Below are 18,570 nucleotides of genomic sequence, written 5' to 3'. Positions count from 1 at the left end.
TTAAAGTAAGTAAGCAGTAGGTCTGAATCCAATATGATGTTGCACTGTTATGTGGGTCTATTCTGTCCATTGGAGTAAATAATTACAGCTCAGAAAATGATTCCAGTAATATAAAGTAAAGACAAACACTATTTATTATATACCAGAGTCCTGATAAGAAAGTAACAAAGGAAAAACATCCTAAAATCCATATTTTCACCACAATTTTCGCCACAATTTTCCATTTTACCTGCTTGTCAACTGGTTTTCCAAACAATAGTATATATATATTTTCAATCTAAAAATAATGAGCCCTCTTTACTGTAGTGTTATAAAAAAAGTATCTGGTGTACTGCCATAAAAGTACATCTCTGCTTCACAGTTTCATGAACTGCCCCTCTCAGTGACTCTTTGCCTGGACTCTGTGCTACCTTTGTTATTTTGGAATTTACTTACCTGTTGTGTGCTTGGTTCAATTCCTGTCTTTGTGTTTTTTCCCGCCTTTTTTGATTGCTTGCCCCGCCCTATTTAGTTTCACCTGTGTCCTATTGGCTTCCCTTCACTACTGTCAGTTCTTCTGCTGTAAAAGTAAATAATTTGTCTACCTTATTTTTTGGAAAGCTCTGTTATGTTGTGGCAGAGTGGTTGCAAAAGCAATACCCCAAGATAATATGTAACAAAGGGTGACAAAATCAATTTTAATAGATTACTTACCTAAGGCAAGTTTAGAATACTTAAAAGTTGATTTTCAGAAAGTACAGGAAATATTTACAGTTGATACAAAATAAATGGCCTTGGGATTACACATATTTTCCAAGCTGGTTAAATGAGGCCAGGATGCCAGTTGACATGTATGACAATCAAAGGCAGATAAAAGTAGTTGGCCCATATACTGAAACCTTTTACACCCACATCGGTTCAATTTTATTTATATAGCACCAAATCATAACAGAAGTTATCTCAGGGTACTTTTAATATACAGCAGGCCTAGAGTGTACTCTTTATAGTTATATTTACAGAGACCCAACATTCCCCCATGAGCAAGAACTTGGCGACAGAGGCAAGGGAAAACTCCCTTTAACAAAGAGAAATCTTAAGCAGAACCTGGCTCATGGTGGGCGGCCGTCTGCCTCGATCGATTGGGTTGAGAGAGAAGGAGAGAGAGAGAGAGAGAGAGAGAGAGAGAGAGAGATGCAGATTCAACATCAAGATGTATAACAATAAGACTAATAATAATAATGATAATAATAGCAGTGTTTGTTGAGCAGGATCATGGAGACACTAGGTGGTGTGTAGCTACAGATGCAGACTCTTCAGCTCCTGAGGCATACATACCTGCAGAAAGTGACAGGAGGAGAGAGACAAGAAAAAACTACGGGAGCGAGAAGAAGCTGAGTTAGTTACAAGCATTGATGGGATATAAAGAAGTAAGTCTGCATTCTGGGAGCTCAGTGTTCTATTGGAGTAATTGACTATGGTCGCTGGTGTCAATAACTTGCTGCCAATAACCAGTTGGTTATTGGCAGCTCAGCTGGTGTGTTGCTGAGTGGGGAGTATCTGTTTGTAATATGAACCGGTTGGGGGTGAGCCATGGGCTTCTGCTTAGGGTTATGCTTTTTGTTATAAACAAGTCACCCAACCACCCTAGCTTCCCGGCTGATCGGGAGCTGCCAGGGGTAGAGTAAGAGCTACGCTGGGTCTGCTAGCACAGACTACTGGGGGCTGGCTAACTACAGCAGTTAGCAATTTGGTTTTCATGGTGCAGATCCATGCTTGCAATTCACTCGCCTCCATCACTGCAACTAAACTACATTTATTACATTAAATGTACCATTATCACTAAAGGAGGCAGAGGAATAACTAAACAAAAGACACACCGAGCAAGGGAGAGCAGGAGAGTGAGAGGGAAAGAGAAAAGCCATCACTAACTGCTAAGCCAAAGAAACTGGCAGATCTGAATAGCTTGTAAACGACTATGAAGTAGCAAGTAAGTCACTAAAAAAGAGAGCTAAGAGTGCTTGAGCAGAACTAGTGTAGGTTTAAATGTACAGTGGGTAATTAGCCGCTATAATGAAGAAAATAGCAAAATTAACTAGGTAGAGGCAGAGCAGCAAAACTCGCTACCAGTGGCACAGAAATGCCAGTTACCCGAAATGACATAATATGCTTACCTCAGCATGTCAGCTACGACCGTCACATCTCACCAAATATGCACCACTCGTTCAATGGTAATTAATGTTGACAGAGGAACATTGTAATTATGTGCTGCCAAATCCCTTCCACCATCCTAGCTGGCAAGGATCTTACTAGTGTTAAAATTCCTTTGATCTGTCTGCTCGTTTTCAGGGGCTAAAACTGATCTGAATGATATTAGATCTTTGCAGCAACTGTTGCGAATTTAAAATATAGTATTGTAACACAGTTTTTAATTTACTGATACTCTTTTTGAAGTTTTTTCTGAAACCAGGAGTCAAACAAATTGCTGATAGGTGGTAGGTTATGTAATTCTGACCCAAGGGATCACCAAGCATCACCAGATATTATATAGTCAAAGGTAGTTTCTTGCCCTCAAGATGACACATTCTCTGTATAAATATAGTGCTTATACAGTCAGGCTGTTTACTGGATGTAACCCAAGTTCTCTGAGAATGTGCAGCCCTTGTCTTTCCCGAGAACCAGACAAGAGGAAATTTCACCACCTGTTTAAAACGGGGCTGTGAACAGTACCAGAACCAGCCGAAGCTTTATCATCATTACTACTCAAAAGTGAACCAGAAGCCACCTGAGGAACAATCAAATACCAGTAAAATAGTACAGGTTGTCCATTCCCACTCTGTGGATCAACTGTCATTGCTCTAGAGGAAGGGGGATGCATGAGGCAAGTTACACACAGGTGCACAGAGCCATCCATTCCTATTCAGAAGCTCTGTAATTATTGACAAAAAATTGTTGGCCAATGACAAGAAGCAATGCCACTTGTCTATGCCAGGGCAGGGCAATTACCCGTCCTGGTATGATTCAGCCTGGTTTGAGGAAACAGCAGATTTGCCAAGTCTGAATACAAAAAGACAAGAGATCTCATACCACCCTAGCAGTCCACCACAGACTCTGTGGTGCAGTACAACTTAAGCATAACATGCTTAATTCACAGTTCTGTCTGAACCATGAGTCGCTGAAGGTTGATGTTCAAGTAGTCACACAGACATGAACCAAGAGCAGAGGCATCCCCATGTCTAACATAACCAAATGTGGCCAACACCACAGACTTGGAGCATGTGTATTGGAGAGAATAGTACTGAACAATCAATCCTGAGAGGAAAAGCAGGGATATTCCTTCTGTAGGGAGTGCTTACACCTGATTGGGCAGTGAGGGAGCTGATCAGGGTGCTGAGTCAGAGCACTGTTGGGGGAACCAACAGAACACGTATGAAATAGAGTACCCCCAACATATTCTAACTTTAACTGAATAAATGCACTTTTGAACACAGTGGGGTGAGTGGGAGTTACAAAAGAAAAAAAAAAAAATTAGGAAAGAGAGAGAAAAAAATAAATAATGACATGGATATCAGCTGAAACAGCAAATAGCAGAGTTCATGTAAGGGGAGAAAATAAGTTCACTGGAACTTGCATGAGTTATGACAATGGGATAATTTTTTTCTTTATTTTAGCTGGACCTGCATGGGAAGTACATCACATATTTAGATTTCCATTAAAAATTAATTGTTCACCCTCAGTATTACTCCCAAATACAGTCAAGGAAAAAAACCTGATTCTGCGGGGTTGAGTCTGTAATGTGTCGGAAACATGATGAGTCACATAATGAAACCTTATGTAACTATCTTTCTCTGTGAGCCCTAACAAGACAACTGCAGGATGCCTGGACACAAAGCTTTGTAGAATTTGTAGTGGTAATTGTATTTATGGCCTTGGTACAGAGCAACTAGGCTCCGGAAGGCCTTCTACAGAGGTGTATTATAGATGTTCTTTTCTGTGTTCCAAGACAAGGAGTAATTGGTGATGAGTCGTTTGGATTTATGCCTCGCTCACCCTGTCTCCTTGAAATTATATTTGCATACTATTAATAGGTTGCGCAAGCACCTAAAAACAACAATAAAAAGTTTAAATTATGCTTTACTTAGCATAAGCATATACTTTATTTAATTGCGAAGCTGGCCAGTGCAGGGTAAACAATTAAAAATGTTGTTGGTGTACATTTTGCAGAGTGGTCAGCATAAACATTTTGTGACTTGGAAGATGTTAAACTCCCTCTATACTCAGTTTAACGTGTGTGTACGAGCTGGATTTATGACATCACAAGTTTGAGGCCAATTGGGGTCCAGTATACAACTTACACAAGCGTGGTGTGGAAACCTGAAACCTCCAGCACACACACACACACACACACACACACACACACACACACACACACACACACACACACACACACACACACACACACACACACGCACACACACACATAAACACACAGAATGGGCTCCTCAAGGAAGCAGGAGACATCTTGTGTGTGATTCTGGATTTTTCGATGAGGAAGAAGGGGTATGTAATTTTTAAGAATTTTTAACCAATTCATTGAGTTTTTTTTGTGAGGAAAACAAATTAGACAAGAATTATTATTCAAAGAAGCCTTTTTTATATGTCATGAATTGGGTCTGGAGATTTGTAATAAAAAAAATTCCTCAATATGTTGACAAAAAACATGATGCGGATGGTATTAAGTTTCATTCAAAACATATTTGCCGTAGCAAATTAGTAATGTATAAACATTATTTCTAGGAGACAGTGTTGCCTAGCTACTGATGCTTAGTCTGGGTGAACAAAAAAAGAACATATACTCCACTGATCTATTGTACTGATCTTTTAATGACTCTCTTGCTGCTTGTTTTGATGTCTGCTTTTGTTCTTCCATCTCTGCTGATGACCAGTGTATTGCAGGTTTAAATGAAAGGCAAAACATGTGATTGTCTCTTTTCTAACTTTAATTTAGATTAAATCAAATAAGCAAACTACAAATGTAAAAATGGTTGCTGGAGATAGAGGTCAGTGATGTAACTACAGTGAATTCTTTCCTGGAAGTGACTGAGTTTTCAAATAGTTTGGATATAATCCACCAGCACCTGTGTGTGAGTCTTTCTCACACACTTGTTCAAACCTTTCATCAGGCAAGAAACAGAAAAACAATACCATGGCATGACCTTGCCTTTGAAGAGGCTGCCTCGTTGGACATTTGACATTCCATTGGCACAGCATCACAGGTCCACTTCTCCACATATCAGCTTCTGCAGCTCAGATAATACAATGTGACTAGACCAAAATAGTCCATTACATTGATTGTGTTGGCCAACACTACCACCAATTACACATCGCCCTCTTTGATCCAAAATTACACCTGAGTGCATCTGAGATATGAAGTACTACCCTTTATCAAATGTACAGAATAACAAATCATGTAAACCCCTCTTACTCTCTTTCCTTCTATCTGTCATACACCACAAACTGCCTCTCCAATGACCAGACAACCAGACTCAGCTCAGCATCACTCAGCAGGTCTGACTGACAAGAATAAGCTGTGTAATCATCATTTCTGAGATTTCTGCATTGATGGTTACATTGACAGTCACACATATACTGTAAGCCAATGTTAACCTCAAAAAATAAATACCAAGCAAAGTCTCCAGCCTCCAGTCTGTCTCAAGGTCAGCTAGCACCGGACATGATAGCCCCATGCTGAACTGCAATTGGGATGAACCCTATCCTACACCACAGATGGTTAGACTCAGGTTTGTTCGCCCGCTGCCAGCTCTGGAATCGTCAGCCTCTGCCAGCCTCCGGTCAGTTTCCCAGACGATGCGCAACAGACCTGCTAGCCATCAGCCTACATCCCAGCCGGCTAGCCCTGGGCCTGCTAGCCCTGGGCCTGCCAGCCCTGGGCCTGCCAGCCACTGGCCTGGTTCTGCAACAGCTAGCTCGGAGCCTGCCACCCACCTGCGTGCATCCCAGTCAGCCGGGTAATCCAGGGTAAAATGAGATGACGAGACATTGGTGGCAGTCCCCCCCAACATCTCCTCTGTTCCTGAGTAGGCCTTCACAGCCGACGTCCTGTGTTCTCCTGATGCCGTTTCTCAGTCGGGGATCCCAGCAGACCATTAATTGCTACTGTCTCTGTTTGTTTTCCTTTGTGCTGCCCTTGCTGTGGACTCCTGTGCCTGCTACCTGTATGTAGTTACCTATACAGGTAGTGTGTAGTTATCTGTTGATTGTACCTGCCTGCCTCCCTGCCTTTCCAATTGGTTGTCTTTAAGCCTGGTCCTCATCGCTTAATCTATCAAAGGTCCTTCATTGCATCAGCCTGCCTGTGTACCTGCTCTTAGATCCTCCCTGCCTGTGCTCCTACCATCAGCCGTGACACATACACAGGAGAACAAATAAAAGTGAGAGGAGGCTGTCTTTGACTGACAAGACATTCACGTTCTATGTGTCTGTCTTTCTTTCTGTGACTGTGTGTGCAAAAAATATTTGACGTTGCCATGGTAAGTTTGTAGTGTAGTACTTGCACTTAGCGGGATGGATTAATACATTTTTTCTCTGATTTCTCTGGCTTTACTTCTCGCTGAAAAGGTCTCCCAGGCAGAGTGCCAGGATCCCCAAGGAGAGTCCAGACATTTGCCCTGTGCCATTATAAGGACACCAAAACAGGAAGAGACACATTAATTACAGAAAAAAATGAAAACGCAAAAAAAGGGAAAGCAAAATTCATGTAGAGCTTGGCACTGTGCCTAACACTTGGCGATAACAACCAGAGGCCAGAGGTTGAGCTGTTCAAAGAGTATTCATCAAGTCCACGTGGCCGGCTGAAGTCACTGTTACGGGCAGACACTGAAAATAACACTTAAATGGAAGTGATCAGTGAGTCACATAACTTATTTGTCCTCTTTGATTTTCAGTGTGCGCTCTTTATGCACGCACAAACACAGGCAACAGTCACTGACCTCATGAGACAGTCTGATAAAGTTGTCAGACAGAAACCAAAACATCTTGTGCATGAACCAGCTCTTTTTTATGCTACAGTACCAACCACAGATTTAGACAAAAAAGGCTAAAGCTCTATCCCAAACACCGTGGGCTCTTAAAGAGGAAAAACTGTCCACCCTGGAAATAAATGAGGACATTCAAAGTTTAAATAAAATGGCCCTGTGTGATACACTGAAAGTAATCTTGCACTTTTTAATACCACCAGTCTTGGCTAAACCACTGTTGGAATAATCCAAGTGTTTAATGTAAAGTTAGAGAGAATATAATTCCAATTTTCTGCCATAGATTTCCCATAAAGTAAAAGTTGCACTCTGTCTTTTTTTTTAAATTAACAAGTATGTGAAGGGGAGGGAGGTTACTAATTACTTTTTCTTCATTCCTCCTCTTCAAGGCAATTCAAAAATGCCAACTATGATTTATAGTATTTTATTAAATATCAGTCATGGGATGATGAACTCCTCTCCCTCCTGTTGACAAAGATGTCAACGTGCACGTCCTTCTTATAATCTCTTGCTTCTCAATGCACAGTAGAAAAATCAATGCCCTAAACATTTTCTAGGGTTACTGTATTCTTCAGTTGATTGTTCTCTTCCTCCTCTTTTGTCTCTTGAGAAAATTGTCACTTCTCCTTGAGAATCCTGGGACCAAAAAGAAAAACAAGCACTATGTTAGGCACAAAAGACCTCTTTGTAGCCAAACCATTAGGCCATTTGATAGACACTTTGATCACATTGATCTTTCTCAAGCTTGAACTGTCCCCTTACTTAAGAACAATATTGTAACAGTAACTGTAACGAGTTTTTGGTGTGAAAACTGTGCCAAAACTTAAATAAAGTGACTTTCCTTTAGTATTTGAAGAGAAACTTTGTAGACAGTCTGGGAAAAGGTGATATAATAACAGAGAAAATCCCTCCACCAACCCCTTCTCTCCGGCAGGCTACCCCTGACTGACCCTGTTCTTCTGAGAGGGGATGATAAACAGTGTGGCACCAGCCTAAATTTTCCTGAGAGAAGACGATAGAGACTGTGGGACATTGGTTTCATTAATAAGTCTTCATCCGCAGCAAAAGTCTCGCATAGAAACTTTTTGAACTTGGTGAACTCACTCATTTACTACTCTGGGGGGGGTTCTGTCAAGAGATGATTTGATCTTAAGTCAAACAAAGGCATTTTTATGGCGGAGGTGAAATAAACTGTTTGCAAAAGGACCCGGGGACTCTTTAATAGAGCTGCTGGATGCGTCCACTTGTCTCTCATACAAAGGACACAGAGGTGTTTGCGATAATTGGCAATTATTCAATGTGACATGTGGAAACATATTTTTTACATTTTGTTTGAGTGTGGCAAAGTGGTTTATTTGTTCAAGTACAGTAGTAGATAAGTGGATGTCCCTGAGAGGGAGAATTTTGTTTGAACACACAATAAAACTAACTTAATAATGATAACAGAATTACTTGTTTTTTTTTTTGTTTTTTTTTACCATGATTGGGATGGTAATGTCAGTCTCACAGTCAGCCAATTGGTCCACCATTTTGGTCCAGACCGAAAATTTTCAACAAATGATAGCCTTGATGGGGAGCCTTGAAATTTTGTACATTCATGGTCCTCAGAAGATGAAACCTACAGACTTCCTATTGATCCCCTGACTTTTCCTCTATCACCACCATAGGGTCAGAATTTCAGTTTGTTCCATGCAATACTTGCAGAACTCTTAACATTCCTGTGTAATCTAAACAGTATAATATTAGCTGATAAAACGCTAAACTAAGATGGTGAAAATGGTAAACATTATACCTGCTAAGGATGTTAACAGTGTCATTGTGAGCATGTTAGCTTGAGACATGGAAATCACAGATGCCTTTGCTGATTCAAATTACTTGGACCAGTCCAGTTAAGTGGGTTTCACTGTCTTTTAATAGGCTTTTAATGAGGGAAGTACTGTACCGCTGTACCTATTACTGCTAAGTTGACAATGGGTCTCTCAGTCACCACTGAGGGGAAAAAGCTAAAATCTACTGATGCTTTAAAGGACTCCGTAAAATTAGTTTAGTTTATAGATTTGTCAATCAAGATTTGTTTGTACATGTAGTGAACATGTCTATTTAGCATGCTGCTGTTAGCATTTATCTCAAAGCACCACTGTACCTACGTTCAGCCTCACAGAGATGCCAACATGGCAGCAGACTCTTAGTCTTGTTTTGTGATAAGCAGGTATCACAAATAATTGAACATTCTGAGGATAACTTGAGTACGCTTTGAATGTCTTAAATTGTATATTAAAACTAATGATAAAAAAAGCACAGTTAAAACCAGTTACAACGGATGAAGACTCCAAATGTTCATTAACCTTGAACCTAGAAATGTCCCGTATGTAAGATCACAATACAGGAAAAATTAATGGGAATTAAATTGTCCAATACCGACAAGCGTTCTTCTTATTTTCTGCTGTGATTCTGCCTCAGCATTCTATAGTCAAAATTCCTCTGGTTTTCAAACATCCCCAGACAGAGAAAGTTCATGAATCTGTGAATCTGCATACAAATCCAGAGTCCATTTTTCCCCACAAATGTTTTAAGAGATTCCAGACACAATTTGCATAAATACAGACACACACATACACCAGCTAGGCTTTAAAAAGGCCAACCAAAACAAATTAAATGCCATCAAGGTCTATTCACATATCTGTTGTAGCTCAGAATCACAACAGGCTCAGTCAATAAGAGAGAAGGAGCTGTGGATCAGGGTGCAGAATCCACCACTTCAAATGACTTGACCTTTCTGTACCTCCATCAGCTCATTTCCTCATCTCTCTCTACCGAACACACACATGCACACACACATTACATCATCACTGCCTTCTCTTTTTTTCTTTTTGTTTCCCTACTTTCCATCCCTCACACAGATGAGATCATAGCAGTGATTTCAGTCTGGCTGTTACGGTTTGGGGGCATCTGGGAGACATTCCAGTGCACCGCCACAGATCACAAGCCCACACAGAGCCTCTTGCCCAGCCGTGTAATTCTCAACAGCTGTAGAACATCGAGTTATGACACTTGAGCAAGGCCATCAGCCGTACTCAATTAAATCTGAAACTGTACTAGGCAAAAGTGCACATGTGCCACAGTATGAGTGATGTAATAATATTGCCTAGATTGTGCTGACTGCATAACTGGTCAAACCGCAAGGATTTAATAAGTGTCATTTCTCAACAATTACTTCCACTACGTACAACAGCTTTTCATTTCAAATGGAAACTGCTATGTTATCTTAAAAGCACGCACCTGTAATCCTCTGGGAGCATCTAGTGGTCAGACATAAATACTACACAGAAGATACTCTGCATACAATCTAGCCTGTTTTCCCCCCTTCATTTATTTATTTTCTTTTGATCATATTAAAAAACAATGTTTGGAAAAGTGTTGATGTGACCCCAAACAGAAGTAATATATAAACTTCTGTGGAGGACTCCTGAAACAAAATCACGTTTACATGGTATTCTCATAAAATAAGGAAAAAAGTCAGGAAGTATCAAACTGTTTACACGAAGTTAAGTATGTTTTTGGAGCTGAGGGTCTAGGGATTTCTGGACCACAAACAGAACATTAAGGCTAATTCATGAATTTATTAATCTACACATTTTTAAAAATTAAAAAAAAATCCCTAGCCATAATATAGAATACAAATTGCTTCACATGACTGTTTGAAATTATTCATCTCCTTTAATATTTATCAAACAGTGGAATTGACAAGCTACACCCAGCATCCAGTTAAAGAAGGCATGTACATTTCTTTGCGTCTTAATGGGATTCCTGTCTTTGTTTGTAAACAGGAACACAGGCTTTATGCACAAAACCTCAAATTATCCTCTGCAAGATTATCACCTTTAACTCTAAGGATCTAAGTTTCCAAGAAGGAAGTATTTTTGTGTATATTATGCACAGAACACACACATACTAATGCATGTGACCACCTTGTAACAAAAAAGGAACATGAGTTTATGTTCTGCCTGAACTCTAACTTTCAATGTAAAACCAACCATGAACAGTATAGGTCATGAGACTGAGGCCAAAAGTTTCATTACGCCATGTTTATGTTACTGCCTAACATGACATAGAGTAGACTTAAACATACACAAGGCCATCATTGATCACTTCACCATTCACACCGTTCATTTAATCTATTGACTCCTTTATGGGAAACTGTTTATTTGACAGAATTTGCAGAAAAAGGCAGAAGTGTTCTTCATAATTCACACAATAAACACCCTGATGTGTCTACATAACAATGGGAATGCACTAACATCATTAATTGGTATTGTAAAAGCGCCTGACGAATGTGTATACACACACACACACACACACACACACACACACACACACACACACACACACACACACACACTGTTGCCTCACACCAGAACGGAATACCAAACAAAAATTGCCGCAGCCATTCCAGTCTGTCATGTAAATATTTCCCAGCCTCATCTCTTTTTGCACTGTATGTTATAGTAAATGACACATGGTATTCTTGCCTATTGTTTATCAACAGAGGAGGCAAAAACATGAATGAACAATTAGATAAGGGAAGCTGAAAACAGTGCCAAACAGTGAAATAGAAAACATACTCAAATAACATTAGGGTTGATGATGTTGTCCAGTGTTGTTGTTTTTATGTAGCAGCGTATAGTAGCAGTGAACCCAAAGTGACCAAAGCATCTGTGCTGTACAAAGAGAACAGAAATCAGAATGATTAACATCCATGAAGGCCAAACAACCCATGATGAATAAACAGTAGGCTAATGTTGATATAGTGCATCTGTGTTTGGACTCTTAGACTCATAGTTGAGGTATAGTGCCATGGAAGGGACATGGAGGGAAATCTTAAAAGCCTATATTGGAGGAAAAATCGATTTTGATCTAGATCTACTTACTTTTATCATTCTCAAAAATAGTTTTAAAGTTCTGTAATTGGGTATTTGGCTCCCCCAGAATGGTTATACCCATTAATAATGGAAATACTATGCTACCGAGGCGTGTCAGTGCTGTAGTAGTGTTGTACTCTTGAAAGTTTAGCTAAATATTAGAGTAAATTGTCTTTCTTACAGCGTCAAAGATTAAGTTATAGTACGAGCATACATTGGGTTGGGTAGTTTTTGTTTGTTTGTTTGTTCGTTTTTTTTTTTTGTTTGTTTTTTTTGACGAATTTACGTTTTCTGCGTCCAGTTAGCATTTGCATGGAATGGCGTTTTATTCTGGCGTTTTGGGGCCGGAAGTCTCGTCGCTGTTGCTGCTGGTGGACACGAGCAGCTACGGGGCTCAGTGAATCTCCCGGGTAGGCGCTAAAACTTTTTTTCATGGGAGAGCAGCTCGCAGGTTTTACCAGAGAACGCCAAAGTATGTATTTTTTGCACTTCTCAGTTATAACAATTGTCTCCAGTCCCCTTTTAGTAAGGCACGATATCATAGATATATCACGTGTTTTCTATCTCCCCTGTCATGATTGTGACCGGTGATGTGAGTAGGCTACTTCTCACTGGTTTCTCCAATGGATGTTGGAGTCTATTGTGGAGGATTTGCTTATCTATTTATTTTTTTATTTTCCGTTTTCGTTTGAAAAATGAAAGATAAAACTCTGAAATCCTATGTCATGAGAACAAAAAAACAAACAAAAAAAAACCGGTTTGGTGGGGACAGCTCAAAGAGTCCCTTGAGAAATGTCGGAAGGCGTTGTATTGTAAACAGGTACCGGTCGCAACTTCGTGTATTGCAAGTGAAATGGAAAAACATCCGTCCAGCTTTAAAAAACAAAAACAAAAAAACCCCCCAAACAAACAAACAGGTAGACTACAGCACTAGCAGCTATACCTAGCAACAGCATGAATCTTAAAGGGCAGGAATGCCCAGGAACACTTCACTACATATATCGTGCAGTGTTTAAAGGCTCGTAAAAAAAAAAAAGAATTAGTGCAGAAATCAGTGAGGCTTACAAGTGGAAGTGAGTAAGAAGGTGGCTGAATACCTTGGTTAATGTAGTCGTCTGGCTCGAAAGCGAAGTTCCTCTGGACTTTTCTCCTCTGGGCGATGTGGGGAAATTTGGCCCTGGCTTGTGTCAGTGTGTCGACCACATAAAAGTCCGTCAGAGGACGCAGAGTCGTCATGAAATCTGGACGTCGATGACAAGGTAAGATGACTTTTGACTGATCTGCCAAGCGCTTACTTGTTTAACTGTATTTAAAGTACAGATGTGCGATGAATCCAGTGTAACCGGAGAGGAAAGGAGCATTGTGTAGCTGCAGGTTTAACATAGAGATAATGTGGATAAAATCTATGAAACGTTGCTATTAATAACCAGATCCATCCAAATAGCCTATCGTGAATTAAATGGCTCACACTGCCAATCAGCTGCTTGCACTTTTATGGTGATGTTTTCAGGATAACATGATGGAAATTGTCAGTATCATAAAAACAATTTCCATCTATTTTTCTTTTCCGTACATGCAGTTTTTTGATTGAATATTTTTTTCTTGAGGTAGTTAGATGTTAATAAAAGTTCATTTTAAAATGTTTGTTTGTTTAAAGTTTACATGGATGAAAACATAATTGTTTTCATAATAAAGTGTTTCTTGGTGACTTTGGTAGAGGCTATGAGGTATGAGTAATATCTCATGAATTTGACTATATTAATTCATAAAGGTAGGCACAATAATTCTGTGGCTTTAGCCTGCACTTTTGGCTATTAAGATTTTGTGTTGTTTTGTTTTTATTCCGGTTTTGTTTTATTTGTTAAATTACTATTACTTTGACAGTGTCCATGTCTTGTGTTACTAAATTTATGGACCAAAATGATTATTGCTGCTGTATTATCATTACAGCAGCAATTTTATGGCTTTTTGTGCTGTTAATTCAAAATGTAATTTCTTTGGGCATGTAGGCTCAAGGGTCATATCTGTACTGATTTTGTTAATTTGTTGTTTCCCTTGTTCTGTCTTTTTTTTGCTGTCTTTTTTTTATATTCTTTCCCCTCTTCACATCCCTGTCGCCACCCCACTCTCTCCCTCCCTGTCTTCTCTCTGTCATTCAGATGAAGTTGCTTGTCTGCAGCATCATCATGTGTGCATTTCTACAAGTCAGCTGCCAAAATCCCAGGAGCTACTGGACTCTGCTCCCCAACAGTATGTGGGATCTCTATGAGAAACAAATTACTCCACGTTCAAATAATTTTACATTAACCTTTTTTAATGTCTCTGGGCGTGCGTCTTCTGCTAGTTCTGGTTGTGGAGGTGGATGGCTCTTTGGGTGAGCAACCCCTGAGCTGCTTTGGGTCTCCAGAGGAGGTGATTAGGAGAAACAACAACAGTCAGGATATTTTTTGGAAGAAGAACGGAGTAGAGGAAGCACAGAGAGGAAACTCATACTTAGTGCCGCTGGAGGAAAGCTTAGGAGGGGGCAACTACACCTGCCACAGCAAGGACGGATCACTCGTCAATCACACTATAGTCCTGATCCAAGAAGACAAAACCAAGAAGAGGATTCTTGTGAAAACTGATCAAGGTACAGTCTTATTTAAGATAGCCAATCACGCTCCCACAGTTAAACGACCTCTAGAATCGGGCACATTTTTAAGTACTTCAACCGGTGCATTGCCTCTTGTTCATTTCGTCTGTCTTTCTCTGCATGTTTATGTGACTTTTCTTGTTAGAAGATTATTTGAGGTGCTCTGCTCAAAATTACAACGGGGAGTTCCACTGCTCTTGGACCTGGCACAGAAGTCGTGTTGGCAAAGTAGCATTTATCAAAGCTCGGCGGTAAGCTCACAAACTGCAGAAATGTTTTTCTGTTTCTCTCTCCAGCAATAACACTGTTGAGACTCATGTCAGAGCTGAGACCACACAGTGACATCCATAAATACCTCCTTACTAAAGGAAACATAACAAAGTAGTTTTTATGTTATTTGAAGGTCATGGTCATGTCATGGGATCAGAAATCATAAAAATAATACAGCTCTAAATGCTTTGGAAGGATAGAAGTTTTGCTTCTGCAGTGCTTTTATCAGTAACTGCTCCCTCACCTGTTTGTCCATGAGAAGTTGTTACAGCTTCTTGGGTATGAAAATCAAACCCAAAACTACAAAAGCAGTGTGTCCTCTGATTTAAAATGTAAGTGTTTTTTTTCTCCCTATGTTATGCAGCGTTTCTGACAACAGTGACATCCAGTGTTCCCCTGACAGCAGTCACCAGCATTGGACGTGCTCCTCAGGGCAGAGTAGCTTCAGCTGTTCTGTAGACGAGAGCGGACACGGGATCACCTGCCTGGATGAGCGGCACTGCCCCTACGCTGAGGAGAGCAAGAAAATCGACTTTACCGTGTATGTGAGGAGTGAGCACTTCCTGGTGGAGAACTACTCTAAACACTTTTACCTGTCAGAAATAGGTGAGACATTTTTATTTTCCTACACCTAAGCACAGTGTCCTCTTTCATCCGTGTATATTTGTTTCTCTTCATGTCTTTGTTTCCGTCCCACTCTGTCTCTTGGTCAACCCTCTGTAGTGAAACCTGACAAGGTGAGGATCAGTACCGTTAACAGAACGATTATAGAGTGGAGTTACCCAAGCTCCTGGAGCAGTCCCTACTCTTACTTCCCCCTGACTTTCCAGATTGCACAGCTAAAACGGGGATGGAAAAGGTGTGACAACCCGTGCGCTCATCCAAAAGCCACAAAGGTAAGAGGAACCTGCTAACTGTTGTGTAAATTTTATATAAAAGTACTAAAGTGGAATGAAAGTAATAACAAAATTTCCAACTTAAAGCACAATATTTGCATCAAATGACATTGAAATTCCCCAATTCACAACTGACCTGCGCACAGAAAATTGTAAGAAAGAGTAAATATAGAACAACTTTAGTGACTGATATGTCATTTTTATTTCTTAGACCTGGACAGTCCAGTCTACAGACATTTGTCAGTTTGAAGTCAAGCGCAAGGCCAAGGCTGTCTGTGTCCGAGCTAGGGATGCTCTCGGTTATTCACAGTGGAGCGACTGGAGCCACTTCAGGTTGGTGCCTCCCAGTAGTGTAACATCGGACATTCAGCATTTATGTTCCCTTTTTTTCCCATAAGTTGTCCTCGTGTGTTCCTGCCTTTCGCCAGACAGGTGACTTTCCGCCTGCCTGAAAGCCATACTGTATATACCTTCCCGGTAGCGGTCACTCTCTGCCGTATTGTCTCTTGTGCCTCGTAGCTTTAGTGTTTCAGCTTCCTGTGCCTGATTGCCTGTCTGACTTTTCCCATTGGTCTTTCTTGCCTCTTGGATTCTACAACAAATAATTTTCTCTGCTCCCTGTGCTGTATTTTGATTGTCAAAGATTCTGTTAAATTCTGTGAAAATTAATGTGAGTTTTGCTGTAAGCCAGAAAATATTATAACTATTTGTTACTTATTTTACTTATATTATTACTGATCTTGCACTGATCATAAGACTGTGCACAGTTAAAACGATCTTTGCAGCATCAAACTAGAGGGTTGCAACTTCTGTTTAGAAAACTGTCATTTAAATACATTTTGCTTGCCTGCTTGGCTCATGATTGAAAATTAAGAGTTGTGTCGGACTAATTTCCTTATTCTGTGTCTTCCATTACAGATTGAGGAGAGACAAGAAGAATAAAAAGAACAAACATTAGCAAAACAAGAAACAAGAGTGACGGAAGAGTGAGAATCCAAACATTTGACATCTGAAGTGTTATGTTTATTTATATGCATTTTATGTAATGGTGTTTACAATATGTATCTATTCTTGAAGATAAGTGAAGAAATGAAGCGGAATTTAACACAATCATTTTGTTTCTTGCCAAGACATCACTATGCCACACATCATTTTGCTGAATATTGGACTGTGATTTGTTTCACATCTTTGTCCCGGCAATAATAAAAACAAGTGATTCAAGAAATCGAAAGTGAAGTGTGTTCCTGAAAACTTTATTCATACTTTTGTGCAAAGTTTTTATATAGCACCAAATGTCCGTACATCCCTTTTAGTAGCCTTGAACAAGGCCCCTGCTGTACACTCAAAACAGCCCTGTACCTTATGTAGAGAACAGAAACCTCAATAGTTGTTTCTATTTCACCAACAAGCAACAGATTCGACAACAGTCATCAGCTTCCTCAGAGTTTTATGGCGTTTCCCTGACCAGTTAGGTGAGAGTGTGGCTTTTGGTTGAAATTCTCGTCCTCACTCTCAACTAAACTCTTGTTTAGCTTTGAACTGTTGCCTGGTCTCTGGATGACATTATGGTGCACGTGGGATTTCCTCTGTTAGATGCCAAGAGGCAAGCATTTTTCGTGTTGCTCTCACTGTCATTCTCCTGGGTGCAATTACAGATTTTCCAGACGCACCAACAAATCACAATTTTGAGACACTGTATCATCCTGCATCTGCTTTACATTATATATATATATATATATATATATATATATATATAAAAAAACATTAGGGTGGTGAATAACCATTATCATTGGATCAGCTGAAAAAAAACTCAGGTTTTCTCTAATATTACAGCCCATTAAAATAATGTTGATGAGGAGATGCTATAGATTATGAAGACTCCCTGAAGGTTCTGTAATATGAAAACTAAGCTCTCAGACAGAGTTCCTCAAAATTCTTTGTTTTAAACATCCCTTTCAGGGGAATCACACATACAGTATATTGATAATTAAATGCTAAAAGCGGGACATTGACCTCTAAACCACAAAAGGGGCTGATGCGTTTGTTCCTATTAGGTAACAGTAGTCGTTGCTTTCATATCCAGCACCAGTAACCTTTTCTTCTCACAGCAGACTGTGTGTTATTGTAGCTTACTTACTACCTTGCTATTTTTTTTTTTGTTTTGTTATTTATTAGGGGCGGTTACTGGCATTGCACTGAGTTGTAGTAGCTACATCTTACTGAGATTTTTGGCTTGCGGCTCTTTACAATAAAGCAAAGTCGACTTTTGACCCCTCTTCACAGGTTATGGCCATAGTGTGGACATGAGTTTTGAGCAGGTGAACCAAAGAGTAGATTGTTGTCAGATTAGGGGAACGTGCCTAGTTTTTCAGCGGAACAAAAGAACTGAAAAATATGAGTATATCTAGAGCATAATTTTTTATGAAACAGCAATATTGAGAGAAATTATGTTTTGTGGTCTAAATTCGTGTTCTTTTATTTCTAATAACAGATCATTACGGATCTTAGAGAAAATCTTTTTTTTCCCACATATTTAATCCCATGCAAACTGCTTGCCTTTGTGCAACAGAGTATGTGCTTGGAAAGATACTGAATCCATTTTAGTTATATACTATGAAAACTAATTGCCCTTCAGAGGTTAAAAAAAACAGATTCAAACAACCAGAAATTCCAGCACAGTTATTTGAAAAGTGGATACACGGATTCGTTTATCACCAAAATGCCATGTCACACGTAAGAAAAGCCCAAATAATCAACCATCACACCTACTGAATAGTTATCACAGCTCTCCCAGTACCGGTCTCTAATTTAGCTGGTCAGGA

At 39.8% G+C, this 18,570-nt stretch overlaps 1 protein-coding gene and 1 long non-coding RNA gene across 4 annotated transcripts; one reads left to right on the top strand and one right to left on the bottom strand.

Moving 5' to 3' along the window:
• Positions 1-7,479: 7,479 nt before the first annotated feature.
• LOC120785555 lies at positions 7,480-13,315 on the bottom strand. The gene is made up of 3 exons (XR_005706620.1): positions 13,048-13,315; positions 11,654-11,749; positions 7,480-7,667 (listed from the first exon to the last, which is right to left on the bottom strand). It is a non-coding gene; the product is annotated as an uncharacterized LOC120785555 (long non-coding RNA).
• Positions 12,278-16,955, top strand: il12ba (interleukin 12Ba). Of its 3 annotated transcripts, XM_040120365.1 has the most exons (9): positions 12,278-12,422; positions 14,110-14,200; positions 14,295-14,579; positions 14,728-14,833; positions 15,217-15,458; positions 15,576-15,589; positions 15,683-15,748; positions 15,960-16,081; positions 16,667-16,955. In XM_040120365.1, exons 2-9 carry the CDS (start codon positions 14,110-14,112, stop codon positions 16,704-16,706), a joined length of 966 nt encoding a protein of 321 aa, XP_039976299.1. In that variant the 5' UTR covers positions 12,278-12,422; the 3' UTR covers positions 16,707-16,955. The 3 variants fall into 3 exon arrangements, with proteins under 3 accessions (XP_039976299.1, XP_039976298.1, XP_039976297.1); XM_040120364.1 differs by having other exon boundaries at positions 14,731-14,833; positions 15,576-15,748; XM_040120363.1 differs by having other exon boundaries at positions 12,279-12,422; positions 15,576-15,748.
• Positions 16,956-18,570: the final 1,615 nt, after the last annotated feature.

This window comes from Xiphias gladius, chromosome 23, assembly GCF_016859285.1.
Source record: "Xiphias gladius isolate SHS-SW01 ecotype Sanya breed wild chromosome 23, ASM1685928v1, whole genome shotgun sequence".
In the NCBI taxonomy this organism is placed as follows: domain Eukaryota; kingdom Metazoa; phylum Chordata; class Actinopteri; order Istiophoriformes; family Xiphiidae; genus Xiphias; species Xiphias gladius.
Note: the sequence above shows the minus strand (reverse complement) of the source record. Positions and strands in the feature narration are given on the sequence as shown.

Excerpts from the sequence above, each read along its gene's own strand:
- il12ba (XM_040120363.1), top strand. The coding sequence starts at position 14,110 with ATGAAGTTGCTTGTCTGCAGCATCATCATGTGTGCATTTCTACAAGTC. Across the intron at positions 14,201-14,294 it reads CTGGACTCTGCTCCCCAACA|TTCTGGTTGTGGAGGTGGAT; the intron begins GTATGTGGGATC and ends GTCTTCTGCTAG. Across the intron at positions 14,580-14,727 it reads TCTTGTGAAAACTGATCAAG|AAGATTATTTGAGGTGCTCT; the intron begins GTACAGTCTTAT and ends TTTTCTTGTTAG.